The sequence below is a fragment of the Salvelinus namaycush genome, chromosome 18 (assembly GCF_016432855.1).
Source record: "Salvelinus namaycush isolate Seneca chromosome 18, SaNama_1.0, whole genome shotgun sequence".
Classification (NCBI taxonomy): domain Eukaryota; kingdom Metazoa; phylum Chordata; class Actinopteri; order Salmoniformes; family Salmonidae; genus Salvelinus; species Salvelinus namaycush.
The window spans coordinates 34,216,388-34,242,434 of NC_052324.1; the positions used below are offsets into that span (position 1 = coordinate 34,216,388).

Consider the following 26,047-nt stretch of genomic DNA (forward strand, 5'->3'; position numbering starts at 1 on the left):
AAGTGAACTGAATTTTGTTTTAATATGGTGAATCTATTCCCTTTTAAAATATTTTTTTTCCATAGAAACATTGAACTTCTAATAGTCAAATCATAGTGTAAAAGCAGGTGAGCTGGTTCTACTCTTTTTGGCCATTTTCTGGTGTTTTGTTGTGGAAAACTGAGTGGGTCAAGCATTACATGTCAAACCAGATTACCCGTAGATAGACAGGCTAGAAATGGTTAAAAAAAAGTATGAATTGTATTGAATTGCCACTCCCTGTCACAAGGGGATTTATGGCTGATTTAAGATGAAATCATCAACCCTGTTACGGTCAACCCTGTTACGGTCAACCCTGTTACAGTCAACCCTGTTACTTTAAATGCGCATTAATAGGCATTTACTATAGTCATTTTTTTATTTAATCTCTTGAGATGGGAAAACTTGTTTTTTAGGAAGTTGGAACATGTGCTCTTTATGACAGAATGTAAAATTGAGGTGAAATTCAACGAAGTTACACTTCTCAAAAGGCATGGAATTAGTGGAATGACCCAACTGTAAATGATGGTTCAGAAACGGCCCTTTTCATATCTCCTCCTTTCACCCCTTGATGCCATGTCTTGCCTTCTGCTTCTATCCTAAGGCCCCTCTCCCAGTTTCTTAGTGTCTGCTTTAATGTCTGTCAACGACCTGCGGCCAGAGGATTGGTCTGGTCCTAATAAATCTGGTCTTAATCTGTCTGCTTTTATCAGGTACCCCACAGACAAAGTAATCTTATCAGCAGGCTGCTTCCTTTGTTCTGTCCCTTCCCACCGTGGTAGCCTTAATCAGCACTGAAGGAAACAGAACTGGAGGAGCAGGGACAAGTTGAATTGATTATTGAGCCAATCATAATGGACATCCATAGGATTCCCATGGAACTTATACACTGAGTGTACAAAACATTAGGAATACCTTCCTAATATGAGCTGCACCCCCCTTTTCCCTCAGAACAGACTCAGTTTGTCAGGGCATGGACTCCACAAGGTGCCGAAAGCATTCTACAGAGATGCTGGCCCATGTTGACTCTAATGCTTACCACAGTTGTGTAAAGTTGGGTGGATGTCCTTTGGGTGGTGGAACATTCTTGATACACACAGGAAACTGTTGAGTGTGAAAAACCCAGCATCGTTGCAGTTCTTGACACACGAACAGGTGCACACAAACCCTTTCAAAGGCACAAACCCGTTCAAAGGCATTTCAATATTTTGTCTTGTCCATTCACCCTCTGAATGGCACACGCAAACAATCCATGTCTCAACTGATTCAAGGCTTAAAAATCCTTCTTTAACCTGTCTCCTCCCTTTCATCTACAGTGATTGAAGTGGATTTATCAAGTGACATCAATAAGGGATCATAGATTTTATCTGGATTCACCTGGTCAGTCTATGTCATGGAAAGAGCAGGTGTTCATAATGTTTTGTAAACTCTGTTTATTACTGGATGTTTCTTTTAACCCCGACCCATTTGAGGCCTTTCCTTACCCTATATGTTTTTAATGATAGTTACTGTGTATTCTTCACTTTTTGATTATCACTATCAATTGCTAAACTGCAGCCTGTGTTCCTCTCATGGAAAATGTGAGAGCCAATATCACATTATCTCGCTGACAGACTGAATGCCCCATCTATAGTTACCACCCCATTAGACACAGCAGGAATGTCTTTGAAAACCTTTATCCAGCTAGCATAAATCCATATCTCCTTATATAACTCTCTCTCTGAGGGGCAAATCTCTTCTTCTGGGTAAAGGTTTACTCTAGCCACTTTCTATTGAGTTGTTTTGCTCTCCCTTCAAACAGAGGATCATGTTCTTTGCAGGTGCCGCCTAGAAAGATGGATTTGTTTTAGAGTTGAGATGTGGTAAAGATTTGCAGGATTTCTTTAGAAGCCGAAGAGAAAAAGATTTGTAAATGCAACCATGTCTGTGTTTTTTTTCTCCTAAACGTAATATAAGTGAGCTTTGGAGGTACTAGAGGGTGGCCTGGGTCTCATCTTCCTCTGCCCTCCCTGGGTTTAGTGTTTACCATATCTTTATTGATCTATCTTAGAGCTTTGTCATCAAAGTTCAAAAAGCAAAGACAATACCACAGGCCAATGTTTTTCTGATCTCTAGCTGCAAGCTGCAAATCAAATCAAATGTTAATCGCCACATGCTTTGCAAGCAACTAGTGTGGACTAACAGTGAAATGCTTACTTACGGGCCCTTCCCATCAACACAGGAGCTGGCTTTGTACCGTGCAAAAACAAAAACAACAGTAATTTGACAGGTGGGATTTATATTCTCTCTACCTCTATTTATCTATGAGAAAATAGGGTTTCTTTAAGAATCAATATAAATCATATATCATATTATATGTAGTATTTCAAACATGCCTGTTATTCAGCTTGTGTTCATTAGGTTACAATGTAGCAAAATGAATAGAAATGGAAAACTAAATGTGACTACAAAAATGTACCCTAGTAAGTGCAAATAAAGTGTTCAACAAAACAAAACTACTATTTCAACTTGGATATGTAGCAACAGTTAAGTAGCATACTCTATGGAATGCTCACTCTTTAAAGTAATGAGTGATACTGACATTTAATTCATTGTTACACTACTTAGGTGACGCTAAGGCAAATCTCATTCACCTGGAAAGTTGCATTCTAGAATATTCCATCAGTGAGAGCCAACCGTAGATATGATGTCTGGGCCCCAGGCCTGCTGTACTCTGTGCGTGCTGCCTGGGTCAGAGAAGGCTGCGGTGGAGACTTTAATAAAGGAACAGGTCTGGTACAGTACAGTACAGACAGGGATGCCTGTGTTACTGCCTGAGGACACACAGTCTGATGGGTCCCAGATAGGAGGGACTGGGCCCCGCCTCGGCCGACCTACGCATCCATTCCTATTCTCACTTCACCTTGATAGGTGATGAAAAGGCCCCTGAAATTGGTTACTAATTGTTTTCCATTCATTTGTTAACAGAAAGCAAGCATTGTTCTTTACATTCTTTACATTCATCATGTTGTTGAACTAGTCACGTTCAACAGGAGGCAAAGACACCTTCCTTGGCAACTGTTGTTCTAGTCTTATAGGTGACCTGAGGCCCTTTAAGCCAGCCATCAAATGTCAATATTTGATGAGTGTCCCAGGCCGGTGTGTGGTGGTGGGGTGTCTGGTAACCCAGATGAGGTTGCCGTTTCCTGTTTTACGCTGAGCGATAGATGTTTGCCATGTTATCTCCCATTAGGGATGGACGGTCACATCATCAGCCTGTCTGCAGCCCGAAGGTCGGTTACAGCAGGCTAGAGGAGTTTATTTACAGGTCATAGAATGGATTCACTCACCTGTATCGAGCAGTGGTTGTCATTACTTTGATAACAAAGCAGTAACATTAACACAGATCCCAAACATTAATTTCATCATCAGAACTAAAATGGACAGACCAAGATAGAATAATATTATTGGCTTCTAATACGGTATGATGTCAAGTGAAAATGTACCAAAGATGATTTTTTTTAATCTACGAACTAAAGACATCTAAACATAAAGGGCTGCTTCCCGGACCCAGATTAAGCTTAGTCCTGACTTGAGCCTAGTTCTGTGTAGCTCAGTTGGTAGAGCATGGTGCTTGCTCTGCCAGGGTTATGGGTTTGATTCCTGGGGCCAACCATACGTGAAATGTATGCATGCGTGACAGGAAGTTGCTTTGGATCAAAGCATCTGCTAAATGGCACATTTTATTATTTTAAATGACTGAATATTTTTGCAGGTCAGGACGAGTCTTGAGAAAGGGAAAGGGGGATACCTAGTCAGTTACTGAATGCATTCAACTGAAATGTGTCTTCCGCATTAAACCTAACCCCTCTGAATGAGAGATGCGGGGGGCTGCCTAATGAAGAACTATTCAGCATGGAGTGCAGCGTGGAGTGCAGTGACTAGGAAAGAAGGAAACCGAGATTCTTTCCATTGTGCAGTTACTACAGACTCAACCCAATACACTATGACATCACAGCAGTAAGAGAGATGGGGTTTGGTAATAGGCCTACAGTTGGATGGAGACAGCTCCGTTATTAACACACACACACACACACACACACACACATACACACACACACGCATACACACACTGACTGTATCTATGACACTGTGCTCCACATTGGGCCGGTGTACCGTTACTGCTGACTAGCTTCTGGCATAGTCTCAGGTTATCTGGGACAGAGGAGTTCAACATGGTTCCTACAGAAACAGAACCTGGTGCTATGGTTCTAGGTGTTACACAGCTACAGATGTAGCATGTTAATTTGGTTGCAAGAGAACTTCTGGTTGCAAGAGAACTTTCCTGTATTGCAGGATATGTAAAAGTTGTAGTGTACTTGAGGTTTAAAAATGCTTCTTAATATTGTAATTTCCACTTTGAAATTTCAGACTTGATTTTACCTACCGAAAAATTGATCAGCCCCTACAAAAATGTACATGAAATATAATCCACATAATAATTATAATTTCTTGTTGCTGCAGGATTTTTTCCCCGCTGTAGCAAACTGGCTCAAATTAAGATCCTACACCTGTAGCTAATCACTGACTGTTTTCAACTGAGAATATTCCCCGTCACCTTTCCACTGTGATGTCTGTTGTCTGTTCCATGTCTGTTGTGGGCTGAGCTGGGTATGTGCTCTACATTGGGGGTGTATGTGTTCCTTTTCCCTAAAGACATATGCGGTGAACAGTCCAATTTCATATTAAAGCATGTAGACCAAGCAGGAGGTACTTACATAGTGTACATACTATTACAGTGGAAGCTGCTGAGGGGAGGATGGCTCATAATAATGGCTGGAACGGAACAAATGGCATTGCATCGAACACATGGAAACCATGTGTTTGATGTATTTGATACCATTTCACTTATTCCACTCCAGCCATTGCCACGAGCCCCAATTAGGGTGACACCAACCTCCTGTGATACTATATACAGTACCCTTCCAACTTAACTCTGGACCTTGAAGTTAAAGCTTTGCTATTTGAAGAGTATTACCACCAATAACTGTGTTTTTCATTGTTCCTCTCTGAACATGGACTGGTTTAGACCTGGAACACCAGGTGGGTGCAATTAAATATCAGTTAAAACAGAAAAGCAGCAGGCTCCGGACCTCGTAGCGTAAGAGTTGAATACCCCTGATCCTAACAAGTGTACTTATTCAGATGAATGCTAACTCCAGTCCAAATGCCATTACATTAATTACTCCTGTTTAGCATGCGCAATCATGACAGTAAATTGTACTAGAAAATGTACAATGCCACGAAACACCTTGTTATAGAATGTATCCTGTTTACCTTGCCAACTATAAAACCAGTTGTGGTTGATGAGAGAAGCTGGTATCCCCTGACGTCATGAGCCTGAGGCCAGTGTTAAAGCTTTGCTGTTTGAAGAGTATTACCACCAATAACATCCTCCTCTTCATTTCCTCCTAGATCGACCACATGGCTCGTATCTCACCGATACTGTCAGGACAACATAGACAACCAGAGGCACCACGGGCCAGGCAGGACTCAGACTACATAACATCATCCCATCAAAACACACACACACACACAAACCCATTTTTTGGACACCACAATCACAAGAAGGCTGCAACCTCCAAACTAATACCTGATGATGGGGTACTGCAGGGAAATAACAGTGAAAATGAATGATATCATCTTGATGGACATTCAAAGCAAAAAGCAGTCACACCAAACGCTTCTTTCATCATTGCATTTATTGCTGAAGGTTTGTATAAAGATAATAGCACCTGTACAATATCATATAAACACATCGGCAATCTTAACTGAGGCCTGAGAGGGATGACCTGCAACAACTCATTCTCATTGGCCAGCCTAATAATGGGGAGGGGCACCACAGGATAGATATACAGCACTAGAGTAGGATGACGTTACCCAGAGACACTAATCTAGGGTCAGTTTTATGTTTTCCCCTCATGGTTAAAGTTAGGATTTGGGGAGACCGTAAGCTGATCCCAGATCTGTGCCTCAGGTAAATCACTTTTCAGAGCCACAGTACGCCCGAGAGCTCTTAGAACGAGAGAAATAACACAGAAAACCCCCACAATAACACAATTTAAAAAACACTAGACAAAAACATGAATCTTTATTGCATAGTCTACTATTTACCCAGCATTTTCTTAGAAGCAGAGATGGGAAGTATTTAAAATACTTCTGAGTATTGTGTAATTTGTATTACACTGGACTGAACTACACTCCAATGTGTTTTTAACAAGATCCTTTTGAAAACTGTAATTTGTATTTTCAAAATACTTTTTTTTTGTTATAGCGATTCACCATTTTGTGGCCCCCTATCACTCTGCATTGGTATCAGAAGTCTGATGGCACTATGGGGTGATAAGAGCATCTGCTAAATTAGCTAAATATAAATGTGTATGTAAAAATGGACAATTGCAAAGCAAGCTGAGTGTTATGTGAATAAGCTCCGCCCCGAAACAAGGTTTGTCTAGAAGGGATACAGCTTTTGTCAAAATTGACATTTGTAGAAGGTTTAGGAGAATTTACGCAAGCAGGTTAGGAGAATTAGGTTAAGCTGTATCCCATCTATACGTGACCCTGAAACAAGGCCAATAATAATACCCAGTGTGCTTTGCAGTTCATTTTGGTATGTTCATTTTCACATATACATTTACATTTTGGTTATTTAGCAGACACTTTTATCCAGAGTGACATACAGTCAGTGCAAATTAACAACAACATATCACAGTTATAGCAAGTAAAACGTTTCTGTAACCGTTACTCAGAATGTTGTTGCTGTTCGGGCCATCTAAGTGCTTCTGTATTATAAAATACAAAATACATGTATTTTAATTAAATACATTTCAAAATTCAAGTATTTTGTGGTTTATTTTGATACATTGATCTTTATGGTACTTTGTTATTGTATTTTGTCGTTTTTGCCAATCCCTGCTCAGAAGTGACATGGAAAATGTTGATGACATAATAATTATCTTATCATTACTAATTTGTTTGTTTTGGGGATTAATTAAGTATCAGAAAATACCCATTGTCACATCCTAATGTCTTTGTAAATACCAGGCAAATACCAGCTGAAAGGGGGATGTAAACACAGTGTTACCGGATGTCATCATAATTTCTGTGGTGGGGGAACGTTGAATAGAAAACAACATGGCAGCCGATTACACAGGTATACATTCTGAGTGACATTCATCAGTATTGGAAAGCAGGTGGGATATTGGAGAGAAGTTGACATAACTAACTCTTTAGAGGCAGCTGGAGGCCTGATACCCTGGAAGAGCTGGGAAGGTGCAAGACTGGCTAAGACAAACTGCACACAGCAGCAGTACACAGTACCATAGCTCCATGAATTTCTGCCCAATGAAGATAACAACAGTTTGTGGGGGTTATTATGATGATGATGGTGAAAAGGCTGCTGTCGGCTGATTGCACTAGAGATGAAATCCACCAATAGGATCGCAGTGTGGAAGCCCTGTACGTGTGCATTTTGTATGAGAGGGGTCCATGAGATGGGTGTAGTGCGGGTCAGAGTTTACCCTCTACAGGTGACACAGCACTGTTTCTGGATGGACCTGAGGGAGCAGCGGCCCAGCAGCTTCAACTTGTCACAGAACCGAGACGACATGCTGTTCTTCCTACACAGCAGACCTATACAACCAACACCAAGGACAGAACAAAACACGAATTTAGGTCAACCGCAATAAATTAAAAAAACCAGAGCAACTACAGTTTAGTACCTTGCTTAAGGGCACATCGACACCTTTTTCACCTAGCTGGCTTGGGGATTTAAACGAGCAACCTTTCGGTTACCGGCCTAGCGCTCTTAACGGCTAGGTTACCTGCTATACTGTATGTCAATCAACAGCATATACAGCTCTGGAAAAAATTAAGAGACCACTGCAAAATTATCAGTTTCTCTGGTTTTACTGTTTTTAGGTGTGTGTTTGGGTAAAATGAACATTTTTGTTTTATTCTATAAACTACTGACAACATTTCTCCCAAATTCCAAATACAATATTGTAATTTAGAGCTTTTTTTTGCAGAAAATGACAATTGGTCAAAATAACAAAAAATATGCAGTTTTGTCAGACCTCGAATAATGCAAAGAAAATAAGAACATTTTTAAACAACACAATACTAATGTTTTAACTTAGGAAGAGTTCAGGAAATCAATATTTGGTGGAATAACCCTGATTTTCAATCACAGCTTTCATGCGTCTTGGCATGCTCTCCACCAGTCTTTCACATTAATGTTGGGTGACTTTATGCCACTTCTGGTGTAAAACTTCAAGCAGCTCGGCTTTGTTTGATGGCTTGTGACCATCCATCTTCCTCTTGATCACATTCCAGAGGTTTTCAATGGGGTTCAGGTCTGGAGATTGGGCTGGCCATGACAGAGTCTTGTTCTGGTGGACCTCCATCCACACCTTGATTGACCTGGCTGTGTGGCATGGAGCATTGTCCTGCTGGAAAAAACAATCCTCAGAGTTGGGGAACATTGTCAGAGTAGAAGGAAGCAAGTTTTCTTCCAGGACAACATTGCACGTGGCTTGATTCATGCGTCCTTCACAAAGACAAATCTGCCTGATTCCAGCCTTGCTGAAGCACCTCCAGATCATCACCGATCCTCCACCACATTTCACAGTGGGTGCGAGACCTGGAGAGGCCTACAAGCCACGGTGTCTCGCCCCCACTGTGAAATTTGGTGGAGGATTAAGACCCTGTCATGGCCAGCCCAATCTCCAGACCTGAACCCCATTGAAAACCTCTGGAATGTGATCAAGAGGAAGATGGATGGTCACAAGCCATCAAACAAAGCCGAGCGGCTTGAAGTTTTGCACCAGAAGTGGCATAAAGTCACCTAACATCAATGTGAAAGACTGGTGGAGAGCATGCCAAGACGGATGAAAGCTGTGATTGAAAATCAGGGTTATTCCACCAAATATTGATTTCTGAACTCTTCCTAAGTTACAACATTAGTATTGTGTTGTTTAAAAATGAATATGAACTTATTTTCTTTGCATTATTCGAGGTCTGACAACACATTTTTTTGTTATTTTGACCAATTGTCATTTTCTGCAAATAAATCCTCAAATTACAATATTTTTATTTGGAATTTGTGAGAAATGTTGTCAGTAGTTTATAGAATAAAACAAACATTTTCATTTTACCCAAACACATACTTATAAATAGTAAAACCAAAGAAACTGATAATTCTGCAGTGGTCTCTTAATATTTTCCAGAGCTGTATATGAAACAAAAACAGCCTCAGTATTGCAGTAACTATTCCTTCATCTTAATATGACATATCCTGCTAAAGAGCCATCAGGAAGTTTTACCTGTGTTAGCCTTACCTGCGTTAGCCTTACAAGTGTTAGTCTTACCTGTGTTAGTCTTACCTGTGTTAGTCTTACCTGTGTTAGCCTTACCTGTGTTAGTCGTACCTGTGTTAGTTGCACCTGTATTTGTCGTACCTGTGTTAGCCTTACCTGTGTTAGCCTTACCTGTGTTAGCCTTACCTGTGTAAGTCTTACCTGTGTTAGTCTTACCTGTGTTAGCCTTACCTGTGTTAGCCTTACCTGTGTTAGTCGTACCTGTGTTAGTCGCACCTGTATTTGTCTTACCCGTGTTAGTCGTACCTGTGTTAGTCATACCTGTGTAAGTCTTACCTGTGTTAGTCGTACCTGTGTTAGTCTTACCTGTGTTAGTTGTACCTGTGTTAGTCGTACCTGTGTTAGTCTTACCTGTGTTAGTCTTACCTGTGTTAGCCGTACCCGTGTTAGTCTTACCTGTGTTAGTCTTACCCGTGTTAGTCGTACCTGTGTAGTCTTACCTGTGTTAGTCATACCTGTGTTAGTCGTACCTGTGTTAGTCGCACCTGTGTTAGTCGCACCTGTATTTGTCTTACCTGTGTTAGTCGTACCTGTGTTAGTCATACCTGTGTTAGTCTTACCTGTGTTAGTCGTACCTGTGTTAGTCTTACCTGTGTTAGTCGTACCTGTGTTAGTCGTACCTGTGTTAGTCTTACCTGTGTAAGTCTTACCTGTGTTAGTCGTACCCGTGTTAGTCGTACCCGTGTTAGTCTTACCTGTGTTAGTCTTACCTGTGTTAGTCGTACCTGTGTAGTCTTACCGGTGTTAGTCATACCTGTGTTAGTCGTACCTGTGTTAGTCGTACCTGTGTTAGTCGTACCTGTGTTAGTCGTACCTGTGTTAGTCATACATGTGTTAGTCATACCTGTGTTAGTCTTACCTGTGTTTGTCGCACCTGTGTTAGTCGCACCTGTATTTGTCTTACCTGTGTTAGTCGTACCTGTGTTAGTTTTACCTGTTATAGTCTTACCTGTGTTAGTCGTACCTCTGTTAGTGGTACCTGTGTTAGTCGCACCTCTGTTATTGGTACCTGTGTTAGTCGTACCTGTGTAGTCTTACCTGTGTTAGTCGTCCCTGTGTTAGACGTACCTGTGTTTGTCGTACCTGAATTTGTCTTACCTGTGTTAGTCGTACCTGTGTTAGTCGTACCTGTGTTCGTCTTACCTGTGTTCGTCTTACCTGTGTTAGTCTTACACTCCTGCAAGTTGCATGTCCTGATTGTGTCAGGCCTGTTGCTCTGGTCACAAAGACTGTTCTCCACAGAGCTAGAGTCCTCAACGACACACGCCACCACGCGATGCTGCATCCCCCAGCCACAACTCACAGAGCACTGACACACACAGAAGACAACAGACATTACTCACATACACTAGTCCCCAATGACACACCGTACCATGCAATGCACACTCTGAACATGTAACAGGCGCAAACTGTAAGTAAGTATGTTCCCCTGTGCCATTACCTTCTCCCAGTCCTGCGGGTCCCAGTAGCTGCAGGGCTGCAGGTTGCAGGTCTCTGTGTCGTTTGGCCTCTGGGTGGAGCTACAGCGCTGCGGCTCAGGGCAGTACACCAGCCGCTCCCACAATCCACCACCACAGCTACGAGAACACTGGGGATGAAAGGAGTTTATATTAACAATCATATTGTAATTCATATGGACCAAGCCAGTCAACATGTGATAATGTGTGTGTGTACCTGTCCCCAGGGGGAAGTTCTCCAGGGCTGGCAGGGTTGGGGACGACAGGACAGGGTGCTGGGGGGTCTGGAGGAAAGAGCTTGGCAGTGGAATGGTCTCAGTGGATGTCCCTTCTGCCCATCCACACACTGCACCTCACGCTGCCTCCTCCCCACCACCTCACATCGCTCTGGACACTACGGAGAGAGGGGGGAGAGAATGAGAGAGAGGGTGGGAGAGAGAGAGAATGAGCGAGAGAGAGAATAAGATAATGAGAGAGAGAGAGAGAGAGGAGACACAGAGAGAGAATAAGAGAGAGAGAGAGAATGAGAGAGAGAGAGAGAGAGAGAAAGAGACAGGGAGAGAGAATGCAAGAATGAGAGAATTAGAGAATGAGAGACAGAGAATGAGAGAATGAGAGAGAGAGAGAGAGAAAATGAGAGAATGAGAGAGAGAGAGAGATGGTGCCCAAAAACTCAGGATGCACTCCACATCCTGTCCCAGCCTGACTTTGGCACACCAGGCCACATTATTATTCACACCGGCACCAACAACCTACGAGAGGAGCAGGACAGTATAGGCAGCCTGGTCAACAGAGTAGCAGAGAGGGCCTCTGAGTGGTTCCCCATCTCCCACATCACCATCTCCACTCTGCTGCCCCACAAAGACTTTCATCCAAATCTTCCTTTGGCTGCCTCTCCTTCCAGTTCCCTGCTGCCAATGACTGGAACGAACTGCAAAAATCTCTGAAGCTGGAGACTTTAAGCACCAGCTGTCAGAGCAGTTCACAGATCACTGCACCTGTACATAGCTCATCTGTAATTAGCCCATCCAATCTACCTCATCCCCATACTGTATTTATTTATTTATCTTGCTCCTTTGCACCCCAGTATCTCTACTTGCACCCCAGTATCTCTACTTGCACATTCATCTTCAGCACATCTACCATTCCAGTGTTAACTGCTATATTGTAATTACTTCGCCACCATGGCCTATTTACTGTCTTACCTCTCTTATGCTACCTCATTTGCACATGCTGTATATAGATTTTTCTACTGTATTATTGATTGTATGTTTGTTTATTCCATGTGTAACTCTGTGTTGTTGTCTGTGTCGAACTGCTTTGCTTTATCTTGGCCAGGTCGCAGTTGCAAATGAGAACTTATTCTCAACTAGCCTACCTGGTTAAATAAAGGTGGAAAAAAAAATATATATCCTCATACCATTCAGAAAGCAATGCTGACATGGCCTACTCACCCCAGAGCATTTGCATGACCACTCCCACCTGAGGAAGTAGACAGTAGGGATGTTTGCCAAGTCTCTAAAGGACGTGGCACTTGGTAGACAAACATCCCATACCGCACGGGACAGAGGACCACCCAGAGACCCCTACCAGACCCCTGCACCACTACGGAGCCCCAGGCCCCCTTAACGCCCCACCAGACCCAGCGCACCCCACAGGCCCCACCCACCATCAGAGCATCACCACCTCCATTGGCGCAGCCAGACTGGACCGGGCCCAGCCTACTACCCCACACCAGACCACCACCTCTACCAGACCAGAGAGTCAGCCCCCCGGCCCAGACCTGGCCCCGCTCCCCTCCACAAGGCCCAACAGCAGGACCAGCGCAGTTACGCGGAGGCCCTCAGAGGACAGGAGAACTCTGTAGGATTGAGTGAGATTAAACAGCTCCTCCAATAAATCTGCACTAAACTGCACTAAACACACACACACACACACACACACACACACACACACACACACACACACACACACACACACACACACACACACACACACACACACACACAGCTATTGTGCTGTTCGATGAATAGGAAGAAGGAAAAAAGAAAAAGGGAACAGATGTTTGCTGTTATACTGTTTATCTCACTCTGAACCACTTAGTAGTTAGTAGTTACTGTATTTCTGACTGTTATACTGTTTATCTCACTCTGAACCACTTAGTAGTTAGTAGTTACTGTATTTCTGACTGTTATACTGTTTATCTCACTCTGAACCACTTAGTAGTTAGTAGTTACTGTATTTCTGACTGTTATACTGTTTATCTCACTCTGAACCACTTAGTAGTTAGTAGTTACTGTATTTCTGACTGTTATACTGTTTATCTCACTCTGAACCACTTAGTAGTTAGTAGTTACTGTATTTCTGACTGTTATACTGTTTATCTCACTCTGAACCACTTAGTAGTTAGTAGTTACTGTATTTCTGACTGTTATACTGTTTATCTCACTCTGAACCACTTAGTAGTTAGTAGTTACTGTATTTCTGACTGTTATACTGTTTATCTCACTCTGAACCACTTAGTAGTTAGTAGTTACTGTATTTCTGACTGTTATACTGTTTATCTCACTCTGAACCACTTAGTAGTTAGTAGTTACTGTATTTCTGACTGTTATACTGTTTATCTCACTCTGAACCACTTAGTAGTTAGTAGTTACTGTATTTCTGACTGTTATACTGTTTATCTCATTCTGAACCAGTTAGTAGTTACTGTATTTCTGACTGTTATACTGTTTATCTCACTCTGAACAACTTAGTAGTTAGTAGTTACTGTACTGTACTGTTAGTAGTTACTGGATCGGTTCTCTAAGTCCTGTCGTCTCCTCCCTTTGCCCGGTCTCCCTACTGCCCTACAGACTGCGGAGGCCTTGTTTACACATGTCTTCCGGCACTACGGGGTGCCTGAGGATATAGTGTCTGATCGGGGTCCCCAGTTCACGTCGAGGGTCTGGAGGGCGTTCATGGAACGTCTGGGGGTCTTGGTCAGCCTTACCTCGGGTTTTCACCCCGAGAGTAACGGATAGGTGGAGAGAGTGAACCAGTATGTGGGTATGTTTCTGAGGTCTTATTGCCAGGACCGGCCGGGGGAGTGGGCGGCGTTCGTGCCCTGGGCAGAGATGGCCCAGAACTCGCTCCGCCACTCCTCCACTAACCTCTCCCCTTTCCAGTGCGTTATGGGGTACCAGCCGGTTCTGGCGCCTTGGCATCAGAGCCAGATCGAGGCTCCTGCGGTGGACGACTGGTTCTGGCGCGCGGAGGAGACATGGGACGCCGCTCATGTTTACCTTCAGCGGGCCGTGCTGCGCCAGAAATCCAGCCCCAGACCGTTACCACAGTGAGACCCCGGTATTCGCACCGGGGGACTGGGTCTTGCTCTCGACCCGAAACCTGCCCCTCCGCCTGCCCTGCCGGAATCTGGGTCCGCGGTTTGTGGGGCCATTTAAAGTCCTGAGGAGACTGAACGAGGTATGTTACAGGTTACAGCTTCACCCTGATTACCGTATTAACCCCTCGTTCCATGTGTCTCTCCTCAGGCCGGTGGTGGTTGGTTCGTTCCAGGAGTCTGAGGTGCGGGAGGTTCCTCCGCCCCCTCCGCCCCCTCTGGACATCGAGTGGGCGCCGGCGTATTCAGTTCGATCTATACTGGACTCGAGGCATCGGGCAAGGGGCTTTCAGTACCTTGTGGAGTGGGAGGGGTACGGTCCGGAGGAGAGATGCTGGGTTCCGGTGGAGGATGTGTTGGACCCTTCAATGCTGCGGGAGTTCCACCGTCTCGGTCCGGATCGCCCTGCGCCTCGCCCTCCGGGTCGTCACCGAGGCCATCGTCGGCGCGTTGCTGGAGCCGCGCGTCAAGGGGGGGGGACTTCTTCCGAAGTCGGGTCCTCTCCTTGTTTGGGCGGCGCTCGGCGGACGACGTCGCCGGTCTTCTAGCCATCGCCGATCCACTTTTCATTTTCCATGTGTTTTGTCTTTGTTTCCCACACACCTGGTTTTCATTTCCCAATTACTGGTCATGTATTTAACCCTCTGTTTCCCCCATGTCTTTGTGTGTGATTGTTTATTGTTCAGGTCGGTACGTTTCCGGCTGGTTTTGTCCGGGTGCTGTTTTCACCCGTGTTTTGTGGCAACCGTTATTGTTCGCACATTGGTACTGTTACTTGTGCTATTTCTTAAGTAAAGTGCGTTGTTCGCTCATCTCTGCTCTCCTGCGCCTGACTTCATGCACCAGCTACACCCACCGCCTGACAAGTAGTACTTATTGTGTTTCTGACTGTTATACTGTTTATCTCACTCTGAACAACTTAGTAGTTAGTAGTTACTGTATTTCTGACTGTTATACTGTTTATCTCACTCTGAACAACTCAGTAGTTAGTAGTTACTGTATTTCTGACTGTTATACTGTTTATCTCACTCTGAACAACTTAGTAGTTAGTAGTTACTGTATTTCTGACTGTTATACTGTTTATCTCACTCTGAACAACTCAGTAGTTAGTAGTTACTGTATTTCTGACTGTTATACTGTTTATCTCACTCTGAACAACTCAGTAGTTAGTAGTTACTGTATTTCTGACTGTTATACTGTTTATCTCACTCTGAACAACTCAGTAGTTACTGTATTTCTGACTGTTATCCTGTTTATCACTCTGAACAACTCAGTAGTTAGTAGTTACTGTATTTCTGACTGTTATCCTGTTTATCACTCTGAACAACTCAGTAGTTAGTAGTTACTGTATTTCTTTAAAAAATTGAAACTAGAGGAATTAGCAATACATAATGGTGACCGCACATTTTAAAACACTCTACAACACAGTTCAAATTGATGCAAACGCAGAACAATGCCAAATTCATGAGAAGTTGAATGGATTAGAAAAAGCTATAAAAGACAATCAAAATCCAATGGACTCCCTAATTACTGACCAGGAGCTCTATAAGAAAATTCAGGCCCTCAAATTTAAAAATTAGCATGCAGAACTGATGGAATCCTAAATGAGATGCTCAAATTCACTAGTGCAAAATTTCAATTGGCTATATTAAAACTGTTTAATTTGATCCTAAGTGTAGGTTATTTCCCTGAAATCTGGAATCAAGGACTCATAACCCCAATCTTTAAGAACAATTACAGAGGCATTTGTGTGAACAGTAACATAGGGAAGGTTTTCTGTCCTAAACTTCCTAAATAAGCACAATGTTTTGAGTAAATGCCACACCCTAATCTGTTTCACCTGTCTTTGTGATTGTCTCCATCCCCCTCCAGGTGTCGCCCATCTTCCCCATTATATCCTGTGTATTTATACCTGTGTTCTCTGTTTGTCTGTAGCCAGTTTGTCAAGCCAACCAACATTTTTGTGTCAGCTCCTGCTTTTCCCCAGTTTTCTCGTCCTCCTGGTTTTTTACCCTTGCCTGTCCTGACCATGTACCCACCGCCTGACCACTCTGCCTGCCCCTGAGCCTGCCTGCCCTCCTGTACCTTTGCCCCACCTCTGGATTACCAACCTCTGCCTGACCTGACCCTGAGCCTGCCTGCCGTCCCGTTCCTTTGCCTCTGTTGCTGTAATAAACATTGTTACTTCGACACGGTCTGCATCTGGGTCTTACTTTGATTCCTGATAGAACGAACTGGCCATGACTGACCCAGCAGACCCGGGCCAGCTGCGCTACGTCATCTCCACCCAGGGAGCCACCATTGGTATGCAAGATAGCCTACCTCATCACGCTGATGTTCGGGAGGGCTCTCACCTGGTCTACTGCCGTGTGGGAGCAACAGCCGGCCATATGTGCTAGTATGGAGGGGTTTGTGGGAGAAGTGAGGAAGGTCTTTGATGCCCCGTTCTCCGGGCGAGAGGCTGCACGGAAGCTAATCCAGCATCGGCAGGACTCCTTCAGTGTAGCTGATTATGCGGTGGATTTCCGCACGTTGGCAGCGGAGAGTGCTTGGAATCCAGAGGCACTTTCGATATGTTCCTGCTCGGCGTCTTGGAGGAGGTCAAGGACGAGCTTGCAGCCTGGGAGTTACCTACGGAGCTCGATTCCCTCATTGCTTTGACCATCCGTATCGATGGGTGATTACGGGAACAACGGAGGGAGAGGAATTTGGATTTTGGCTCGCACGCCCAGGGATCTCACTTGCCTCTGAGTCATCCCGGAAGCTCTCGATGGACTTATTGCCGAGAGAACCTGAGGCTTCCCGACCTGCCCCAAAGGCTGCCGAAGACGGCCGAGTCACCTCTTCCTGAGCCTATGCCACTAGGAAGAGCTGGGCTCTCACCAGCAAAGCGGCAATACAGGATTGACACGAAGAGTTGTCTGTATTGTGGGACTCTTGGTCATTTCGTGTACTCTTTTCCTTTAAAGAAACCAGGCTCACTGGTAGGTGCAAGTACTCTGGTGGGCCATATGGAGAACGTTCCTGCATCCCAGCATCCCGGAGTCACCTCTTCACTGTTGACGTTGAGACTGGTGTTTTGCAGGTACTATTTAATGAAGCTGCCAGTTGAGGACTTGTGAGGCGTCTGTTTCTCAAACTAGAAACTCTGATGTACTCGTCCTCTTGATCAGTTGTGCACCGGGGCCTCCCACTCCTCTTTATATTCTGGTTAGAGCCAGTTTGCACTGTTCTGTGAAGGGAGTAGTACACAGCGTTGTATGAGATCTTCAGTTTCTTGGCAATTTCTCGCATGGAATAGCCTTCATTTCTCAGAACAAGAATAGACTGACAAGATTCATAAGAAAGTTATTTGTTTCTGGCCATTTTGAGCCTGTAATCCAACCCACAAATGCTGATGCGCCAGCAAATATCCACTAATAATAAAAACTCAAAAAAGAGCAATTCAGTTTTGGAAACATCTCAAATACAATGACCCCCACTCATATCATTACTACGCCCTGCAATGCCAAGAGCTGAGCAAAGAAAAGAGTCCCCTCATTCAGCTGGTCCTGGGGCTGAGTTCACAGACCTGGTCCACTAACACACTGAAGCCTCAGGACCAGAACATCCAATCAATCAGAATAAACCAAATTACAACACTGTCAAAACAAAACATAAGCACAAGCACAAAGTAAAATACAGTGCTATCTGGCCCTAAATCGACAGTACACCGTGGCAAACTATTTGACCATGGTTACTGATAAAAATCTTGTGGGTTGGCAGCGTGTGAGTTGGCAGATGTGGGTTGGCAGCGCACTACATTGCTGCCTGCCATAAGATGAGGGACAGTGTCTGACAGACCAACCAACCTGTACTATGCTTATTGTTATGGTTCAATGTTAAATAAAGGTTAAATAAATAAATAAATAAAAATGTATGGTTATTTTGACCCTTGATTATTGTTGTTACTGTTGTCCCATTGACAATATTGATTATTATTATTTTAATTATGTTAATATTGTAAATCTCCAAAGTAAGCTTTGGCAATATGTACATTGTAATGTCATGCCAATAAAGCAAATTGAATTGAATTGAATTGAGAGAGAGAGAGAGAGGTATAGTATAATCAGCTCACCATAATAAGTGACGTGTTGCTGTCTTGCGTAGTTTACCCAGGATACTGACCTTGCTCCAGTTGCCACTCAGCCAGGTGGCACAGGGGCGCAGGTGGCAGGTGCGAGCTGGTTCCGGTCTCTCCAGGTTGGCACAGTCCGATTCCTGCTGGGAGCTACACAGCACTGGCCTCCACACTGCCCCCAGGCCACATGACGTAGAACACTGACACAGACAACAGGAGAGAAGAGAGAGAGAGGAAGACGGAACGTCAGTAAGAGGGTCAAGAGAGATTTGGTTTATTTAATTTAATTCTGATATTAAACCCTCGTTCATCAAAGGAAAGTATGTTGTAAGTAAGTATAGACGTGTGTCTTCTCCATGACTGTACACCGCTATTAGGGGGTTCATTCTTACATCTGGGATTCTAATAAACAAAAGGCATTGTATCTTTATAGGGTCATCATCACTAAGCTCATCAACAGGGGGTTCTAGTCTCCTGTACTCACCTCGCTCCAGTTGCCCACCACCCAGAACACATCCATGCTGATTGGCTCCTGGGCGTTCAGGTAGCCATAGTCATTGGTGAAGGTCACTACGGGACTTTCTGGTTTCTGCTTCTGACCTTTACCTTTTGAACGAGGGGAGGGGCCTTTAAAATGCGAGGCAGGCTTCTTAGCCAGTGGGCCTGGCATTTTAGAACGGGGGGCAGAGCTGCCATTCTTTGGGATCTCACTGGGCTTCTTCAGCTTAATGATCCTCGCAGTGGGGTGGGGGGCCTCTGATGATGGGCTAGTAGAGCAGGGGGCATCTCTAGTGTGGAAAGTGCCTTCTGTTGTGGGGTACAGTGCTTGTTTACTGTGGTAACGGACTTTGGGTGTACTCCTCACCCCTGCCGTGTGTGCCAGGGGTGTAGGGGTGGTGTGGGGCACCCTGGTTGTCCGTTGGGTGGAAGGGTTGATGAAAGGGGTGGTTTTGGGGCGAGTGAGGGGGTAGTGGCGGGTGGTCACGGGCCAGCGTCCAGTGCTGGTTTGTGGGGTTGAGGGGGAGGTAGTGCGGAGTACTCTGGTTGCGTGTGGGGTTGTAAGTGTTTTTGTTTGGACACTTGTGTGTGGTGTAGTTGTAGGGTGTAACCTGGTGGTGGTCACGGTGGCTGGTGATTGTTTGGGAGTCCTGAGAGAGGTTGCCGTGGTAAAAATGTCCAAATCTATATGCCCCTCCTTCCCTGTTGTCATGACGTCCTCCACTACATAGTCATATCCCGGGGTGTACCTCACCCCCGAGTCTGGAAACAAAAAAACAGATGTACTCCCCTCCTCCTTTATCTCTTCTTCCTCTTTTTCTCTCATGTCCCTCTCTCTGTTCTCCTCTTCAGTGGGACTGGTCGTAATAAAAAAAACTTTCTCATCCTCTACACTCCCATTCTTCCCCACTATCAGGTTCAACTCATAGCCATCTACGTCGATGATGTCAGAAGCTGTGGAGGATGATGGAAGGGGCCTGGTGGTCGAGGTGGTGATGGGGGTTGTAGTTCTCTCAGTCACAGTGATGGTTCTGGGTGTAGCGGTGGGGCTGGTGCTTCTGGAACCCCAGGCGTGTGTAACCGGCTGCCTGGTGGGGTGTCTCTTGGGCGGGTAGACACGGCGGTATTTAGGGGGTGGTCCTGGACGTCGTCGGAGGCCTGCGCTTGGGCAGCTCAGCAGGGCACATAGAGACTTGGAGCGAGGCATGGTTTCTATGTCACACTTTCGTTTGGGTGCGGTCAGGCAGGTGACCGTCCGGGAGCGCACGCTACCACCACATGTCACTGGGCACTGAGAGGGAGAAAGATTAAATAGGTTATTAACAGAACAAGGAGAGAGAGACACAGAGCAAGAGAGAGAGAAATAGGTTTACAAAACAGGCAGGATAGGGAAGCTAGAGAGGAGAATGGATAGAGGCATGGCCAGAAACACAGGAAGAGACAGGGTGGGAGAGAGGGAGAGAAAGGTGGAGAAAATAACTGTACCGCGCTCCAGCTGCCCACGGCCCAGTTGGGTCCACAGGGCAGGTCTCTGTTGCAGGGCACCACAGGTTTGGGTTTGAGCAGCTGTTTACAGTCCCCAGAGTGGAGGACTCTCTCCTCCCCTGCCACCGTGCGAACACACATCACTGTGCGCTTCCTCACCCCTCCTGAACCACAGGTGGCAGAGCACAGCTGCCAGCCCCCCACCCACCACCTACCCAGGGGGAGAGGGAACCGAGTGTGAGATAGGAGTCCTGAACAAATATGTATTCTGCACATATTATTTTCAGAAGCAAATCAGACTAAAAACAACCATACTAAAAGTTAGAACAGACAGTAATAACACCAGATACAGCAGTAATAACGTAGTACTAGAGTAGAAATAAGACAGGTGTTATAGAGTGGTTGTCTTAGAAATGGGGACACTATGGAACCTGACGGGGCAGTCCATGTTCTTGCACTTGCGGTGTCTGTCCTCCGGGCGGCTCTCTGGGTCACACAGAGACTCATCTACCACACCCACCTCCAGCTCAAAACACCTGACAGGCTGCTGCTGCTCACCTGGATGGCACAGAACACAGGGAATGTTTCCGCCTGAATAATCACACTGTAGGCTATAACTCTCAATACTGCTTAACTCTCTGAATTGAAATGCAATCATCGTCCATATCATCCAAATCCAAAAGTTAACACAATCCACAACTCTTAATATCTGACAAGTTAACACACGGACTACAAATATTCTACACACAGAGTATGGCCGTCCTACCAAAGCTGAATATGAATTTAGGAGCTTAAGGGTAAAGCATATCATTAGTTGTTTAAAAGACAATCACTCACCTAGCCCACATGTGGTGCTGCAGTCTGTCCAGGCCCCATGCCTCCACCTGTACTCCGACTTGATTACCTCATTTCCTGTCTGGCGGCTCCTCTTGATGGTGTACTCGTACTTTATACCTGGGTTCTTCTCCTGGTACAGCAACTGAACAACAGGAAACACACTCAGCTGTTAGTGTGTGTGTATGACATCTGAATCCTGATCTGGCTGGTCAATATCTAGCTGGGTGGTTTCATGTGTTTGGTGTGTATAGTTTATATGGTGTCTGTAATTAGATTTTGACTGTTTATTTGGTGTCTATAGTTTAAATGGTGTGTGTACCTGGATCATGACTGGTTGTTTGGTGGGTCCAGAGGAGGTAAGGTTCTCCAGGTTCCCACTGCGTTCATAGTAGAAGGTGGCTCCGCCTGCCTTGTACTCCCCGTTCCATTGGATGATGTACTGGCCATTCAGGAAGTACTCCTCTGACATCTGACCCCGCAGAGCCAGGAAGTTCCCCGCCTCCTCCACTTCCTGGACAACAATGTCACGAGCCCCCTCTGGGATCACTCCCACGTCCACGTAGCCTGGGACAGGAGGATGGAGAAAAAGGGGAATCAGTGTCACGATTTCCGCCGAAGTCGGGTCCTCTCCTTGTTCGGGCGGCGCTTGGCGGTTGGCGTCGCCGGTCTTCTAGCCATTATCGATCCACTTTTCATTTTACATGTGTTTTGTCTTGTTTTTCCTCACACCTGGTTTCAATTCCCTCAATCACTTGTTGTGTATTTAACCCTCTGTTCCCCCCATGTCTTTGTGTGGGATTGTTTATTGTAAGTGCTTGTGTTGTGTTTATTGGTGCACGACGGGTTTTTGTACCCAATATCTTGTTATTTATATGACGTTGGTTTTGCTATTAAACTGCTCCGGCTATTACCAAGTTCTGCTCTCCTGCGTCTGACTCCATGGCGGCTCCACCATCTCGGCGCCGCCATGGACCGTGTTGTCCAAACTATGGACTGCTGGGAGAGACAGGGAGTTCCTCCAGCACCTCCACCAGCACAACCAGGGTCTCCACTACTCGCCCCCCCCTTCACCCGGTCCCAGTGGGATTCGTCTCGCCCTTCCCCGGGAGTATGACGGGACGGCTGCACGCTGCCAGGGTTTCCTGTTACAGCTCGACCTCTACCTGGCAACCGTCCACCCGGCTCCTTCAGGTCGTGAGAAGGTGTCCGCCCTCGTCTCGTACCTCTCTGGGAAAGCCCTGGAGTGGGCCAACGCCGTGTGTGGAGAAGGAGATGCGGCGCTGTAGCATTTTGAAGATTTCACCCGCCGCTTACGGGCAGTCTTCGAACATCCACCCGAGGGTAGAGCGGCAGGTGAACGTCTCTTCCATCTGAGGCAGGGAACGAGGAGCGCCCAGGAGTTCGTCATGGATTTTTGGACCCTGGCCGCCGGCGCGGGATGGAACGATAGGGCCCTGATCGACCACTATCGCTGAAGTTTGCGCGAGGACGTCCGTCGGGAGTTGGCCTGCAGGGACACCACACTCACCTTCGACCAGCTGGTGAACCTGTCCATTCGGCTGGATAACCTGCTGGCTACCCGCGGACGTCCAGATCAGGTTCTGTCGGTTCCATCCCCCAGCACCGCCGCTCTGGTACCCATGGAGCTGGGAGGTGCTGTGCGTAGGGATACAGGAGGAGGTTCTGGCTAGTGCACCATCTGTGGCCGCAGAGGTCACACTGCCGGTCGGGGGCCGGGTTGGTTCCTCTGTGGATCGAGGCAGCAGGAAGGACACTCTGGAGTCATCCCAGGTGAGCCGGCACCCTTCTCACCCAGAGCCCTCTGTTGCACACATGTTTTTGTATGTTTCTTTCCCTGAGTTTTCCCCGCATTCCCAGCATAAGGCGCTTGACGATTCAGGCGCGGCTGGGAATTTTATAGACAGATTGTTCGCCCTTAGTTTAGGGATCCTCATTGTTCCCGTGGCTGTGCCCTTCCCCATTCACGCCTTAGACAGTCAACCATTAGGGTCAGGGTTGATTATGGAGGCCACCGCTCCTCTGGGTATGGTGACGCAGGGGGGTCACAAGGAGAGAATTAGTCTCTTCCTCATTGACTCTCCTGCGTTTCCCGTGGTGCTAGGCCTACCCTGGTTATCTAGTCATGACCCCACTGTTTCTTGGCAACGGAGGGCTCTCACGGGGTGATCGCGAGAGTGCTCGGGGAGGTGTTTAGGGGTTACTGTTGGTGCTACTTTGGTGGAAAGTCCAGACCAGGTCTCCACCGTGCGCATTCCCCCTGAATATGCTGATTTGGCTCTCGCCTTCTCCAAAAATAAGGCGACTCAATTACCACCCCATCGACAAGGCAATTGTGCCATAAATCTCCTGGTAGATGCTGCACTTCCCAGGAGTCACGTGTATCCCCTCTCACAGGCGGAGACGGCGGCTATGGAGACATATGTCTCCGAATCCCTGCGTCAGGGGTACATTCGGTCCTCCACTTCACCCGCCTCCTCGAGTTTCTTTTTTGTGAAGAAGAAGGAGGGAGGTCTCCCAGTCCGGTACGTCCTGTGCCTGCTCCTCTCACTCGCCCTGAAGTGCGTGTCACCAGTCCGGTGCCACCTGTGCCGGCTCCATGCACCAGGCTTCCGGCGACGGTTCACAGTTCAGAGCTTCCGGCGACGGTCCCCAGTCCAGAGCTTCCGGCGACAGTCCCCAGTCCAGAGCTTCCGGCGACGGTTCCCGGCGTCCAGTCCAGCTCCAAGGCCGGAGCCTTCCTCTGCGTCGGGGCCCAGTCCGGGCATGGCGTCCAGTCCAGCTCCAAGGCCAGAGCCTTCCTCTGCGCCGATGCCCAGTCCAGGCACGGTGTCCAGTCCCGTTCCATGGCAGGAGCCTTCCTCTGCGCCGATGTCCAGTTCAGGCACGGCGTCCAGTCCCGCTCCAAGGCCGCAGCCTTCCTCGGCGCTGGTGCCCAGTCCGGGTGCGGCGTTCAACCCAGCTCCATGGCCGGGGTCCTCCTCTGCGCAGAGGCCCAGTCCGGGCACGGTGTTCTACCATGGCCGGACCTGTGGTCTGGGCGGGGGAAAAGTCCCGCACCAGAGCCGCCACCGATGCTGGATCCGCGGGATGAGCGGGTTCTTTGTCCCGCACCAGAGCCGCCACCGACGCTAGATGCCCTCCCCTATAGAGTCAGGTTTTGCGGCCGGAGTCCGCACCTTTTGGGGGGGGGGGGGGGGGGGGTACTGTCACGCCCTGACCATAGAGAGCCTTTTTATTCTCTATTTTGGTTAGGTCGGGGTGTGACTAGGGTAGGTAATCTAGGTTGTTTTATTTCTATGTTGGCCTGGTATGGTTCCCAATCAGAGGCAGCTGTTTAGCATATTTAGGCAGCCATTTCCCCACTGGTTTTGTGGGATCTTGTTTATGTGTAGTTGCCTGTGAGCACTCCATAGCTTCACGTGTCGTTTCTTCTTTATCGTTTTGTTGTGTGGTTCACTTATAATAAAAAATGTCAACCCGATTTCACACTACGCTTTGGTCCGAATGTTCTTACGACAATCGTGACAGGGAATTTGTCTCTCAGTGTCTTTTGGAAAGCGGACCGAACCCGGTTTTACTCTAGGATTTTTCCTGTGCTTAGCTCTATTCCGACCCTGCCAAGCCGCACTGCTTACTTAACCCGGAAGCCAGCAGCACCAATGTGTCGGAGGAAACACTGTACAGCTGGCAACCGAGGTCAGCTTGCAGGCACCCGGACCGCCACAAGGAGTCGCTAGAGCGCAATGGGACAAGGAAATCCCGGCCGGCCAAACCCTCCCCTAACCCGGATAATGCTGGGCCAATTGTGCGCCGCCCCATGGGTCTCCCGGTCACGGCCGGCTGTGACACAGCCTGGGATCAAACCCAGGTCTGTAGTGGCGCCTCAAGCACTGTGATACAGTGCCTTAGATCGCTGCGCCACCCGGGAGGCCCAACTTTACCATGCTTAAAGGGATGTTCAATGTCTGCTTTTTTTTCACCCATCTACCAATAGGTGCCATTATTTGCGAGGCATTTGAAAACCTCCCTGGTCTTTGTGGTTGAATCTGTGTTTGAAATTCACGGCTCGACTGACGGACCTTACATATAATTGTATTTGTGGGGTACAGAGATAAGGTAGTCATTCAAAAATCATGTTAAACACTATTATTGCACGCAGAGTGAGTCCATGAAACTTATTATGTGACTTGTTATTAAGCAAATTTTCACTCCTGAACTTGTTTAGGCTTGACATAACAAATGGTATGAAATCTTATTGACTGAAGACATTTTAGATTGTCGTTGTTAATTAAATCATTTGCAAAATCTTGAAAAACATAATTCCACTTTGGGTATTGTGTGTAGGCCGGTGACAAAAAAAATCTACATTTAATCAATATAAAATTCAGGCTGTAACACAACGAAATGTGGAAAAAGTCAAGGGGTGGTAATACATTCTGAAAGCATGTAATCATAAACCTACTCCTGAAATTGTAGCAAAGCTCGAAGCAATGAAATGCAAGCAAAGGCATGATGAAGACACTGTTAAACAATCAAAACATAATTCATGTTTGCAGGCCGCAACGTGGGAGAGGCCAGAGCTTACAGAGAGGCCACCATGGCAGCCAGACTCTCTGTGATGTTTAATAGAGGGTGTGTGTCTGTTAGGTGGCAGGGGTGGGCTAACCCCGTCTCTGTGTGTGGGGGCACGGCTCTGGCTGTGCCTCAGTTTTTTAATAGTGTGTGGATGGGTGGGGGAGGTGTTGTTGTGTGTCTGTTTGTGAGGTTAAGAGAAGGGGCAGCATTGCTTTGGATCTCAGCTCTGCCCTTTGAA

General features: G+C 46.4%; 1 protein-coding gene across 1 annotated transcript in view; it reads right to left on the minus strand.

The window, feature by feature from the left end:
- Positions 1 to 5,756: 5,756 nt before the first annotated feature.
- Positions 5,757 to 26,047, minus strand: part of LOC120063379 (A disintegrin and metalloproteinase with thrombospondin motifs 12-like) — a 47,698-nt gene continuing 27,407 nt past the window's right edge. Inside the window, exons 16-25 of the mRNA XM_039013733.1 lie at positions 21,533 to 21,777; positions 21,214 to 21,355; positions 20,808 to 20,934; positions 20,377 to 20,587; positions 18,878 to 20,182; positions 18,441 to 18,593; positions 11,109 to 11,285; positions 10,876 to 11,022; positions 10,593 to 10,743; positions 5,757 to 7,689 (exon numbers count right to left, since the gene is read on the minus strand). Coding sequence (XP_038869661.1) covers positions 7,574 to 7,689; positions 10,593 to 10,743; positions 10,876 to 11,022; positions 11,109 to 11,285; positions 18,441 to 18,593; positions 18,878 to 20,182; positions 20,377 to 20,587; positions 20,808 to 20,934; positions 21,214 to 21,355; positions 21,533 to 21,777 — 2,774 coding nt within the window. The 3' untranslated portion in view covers positions 5,757 to 7,573. The remainder of the gene's footprint in view (positions 7,690 to 10,592; positions 10,744 to 10,875; positions 11,023 to 11,108; positions 11,286 to 18,440; positions 18,594 to 18,877; positions 20,183 to 20,376; positions 20,588 to 20,807; positions 20,935 to 21,213; positions 21,356 to 21,532; positions 21,778 to 26,047) is intronic.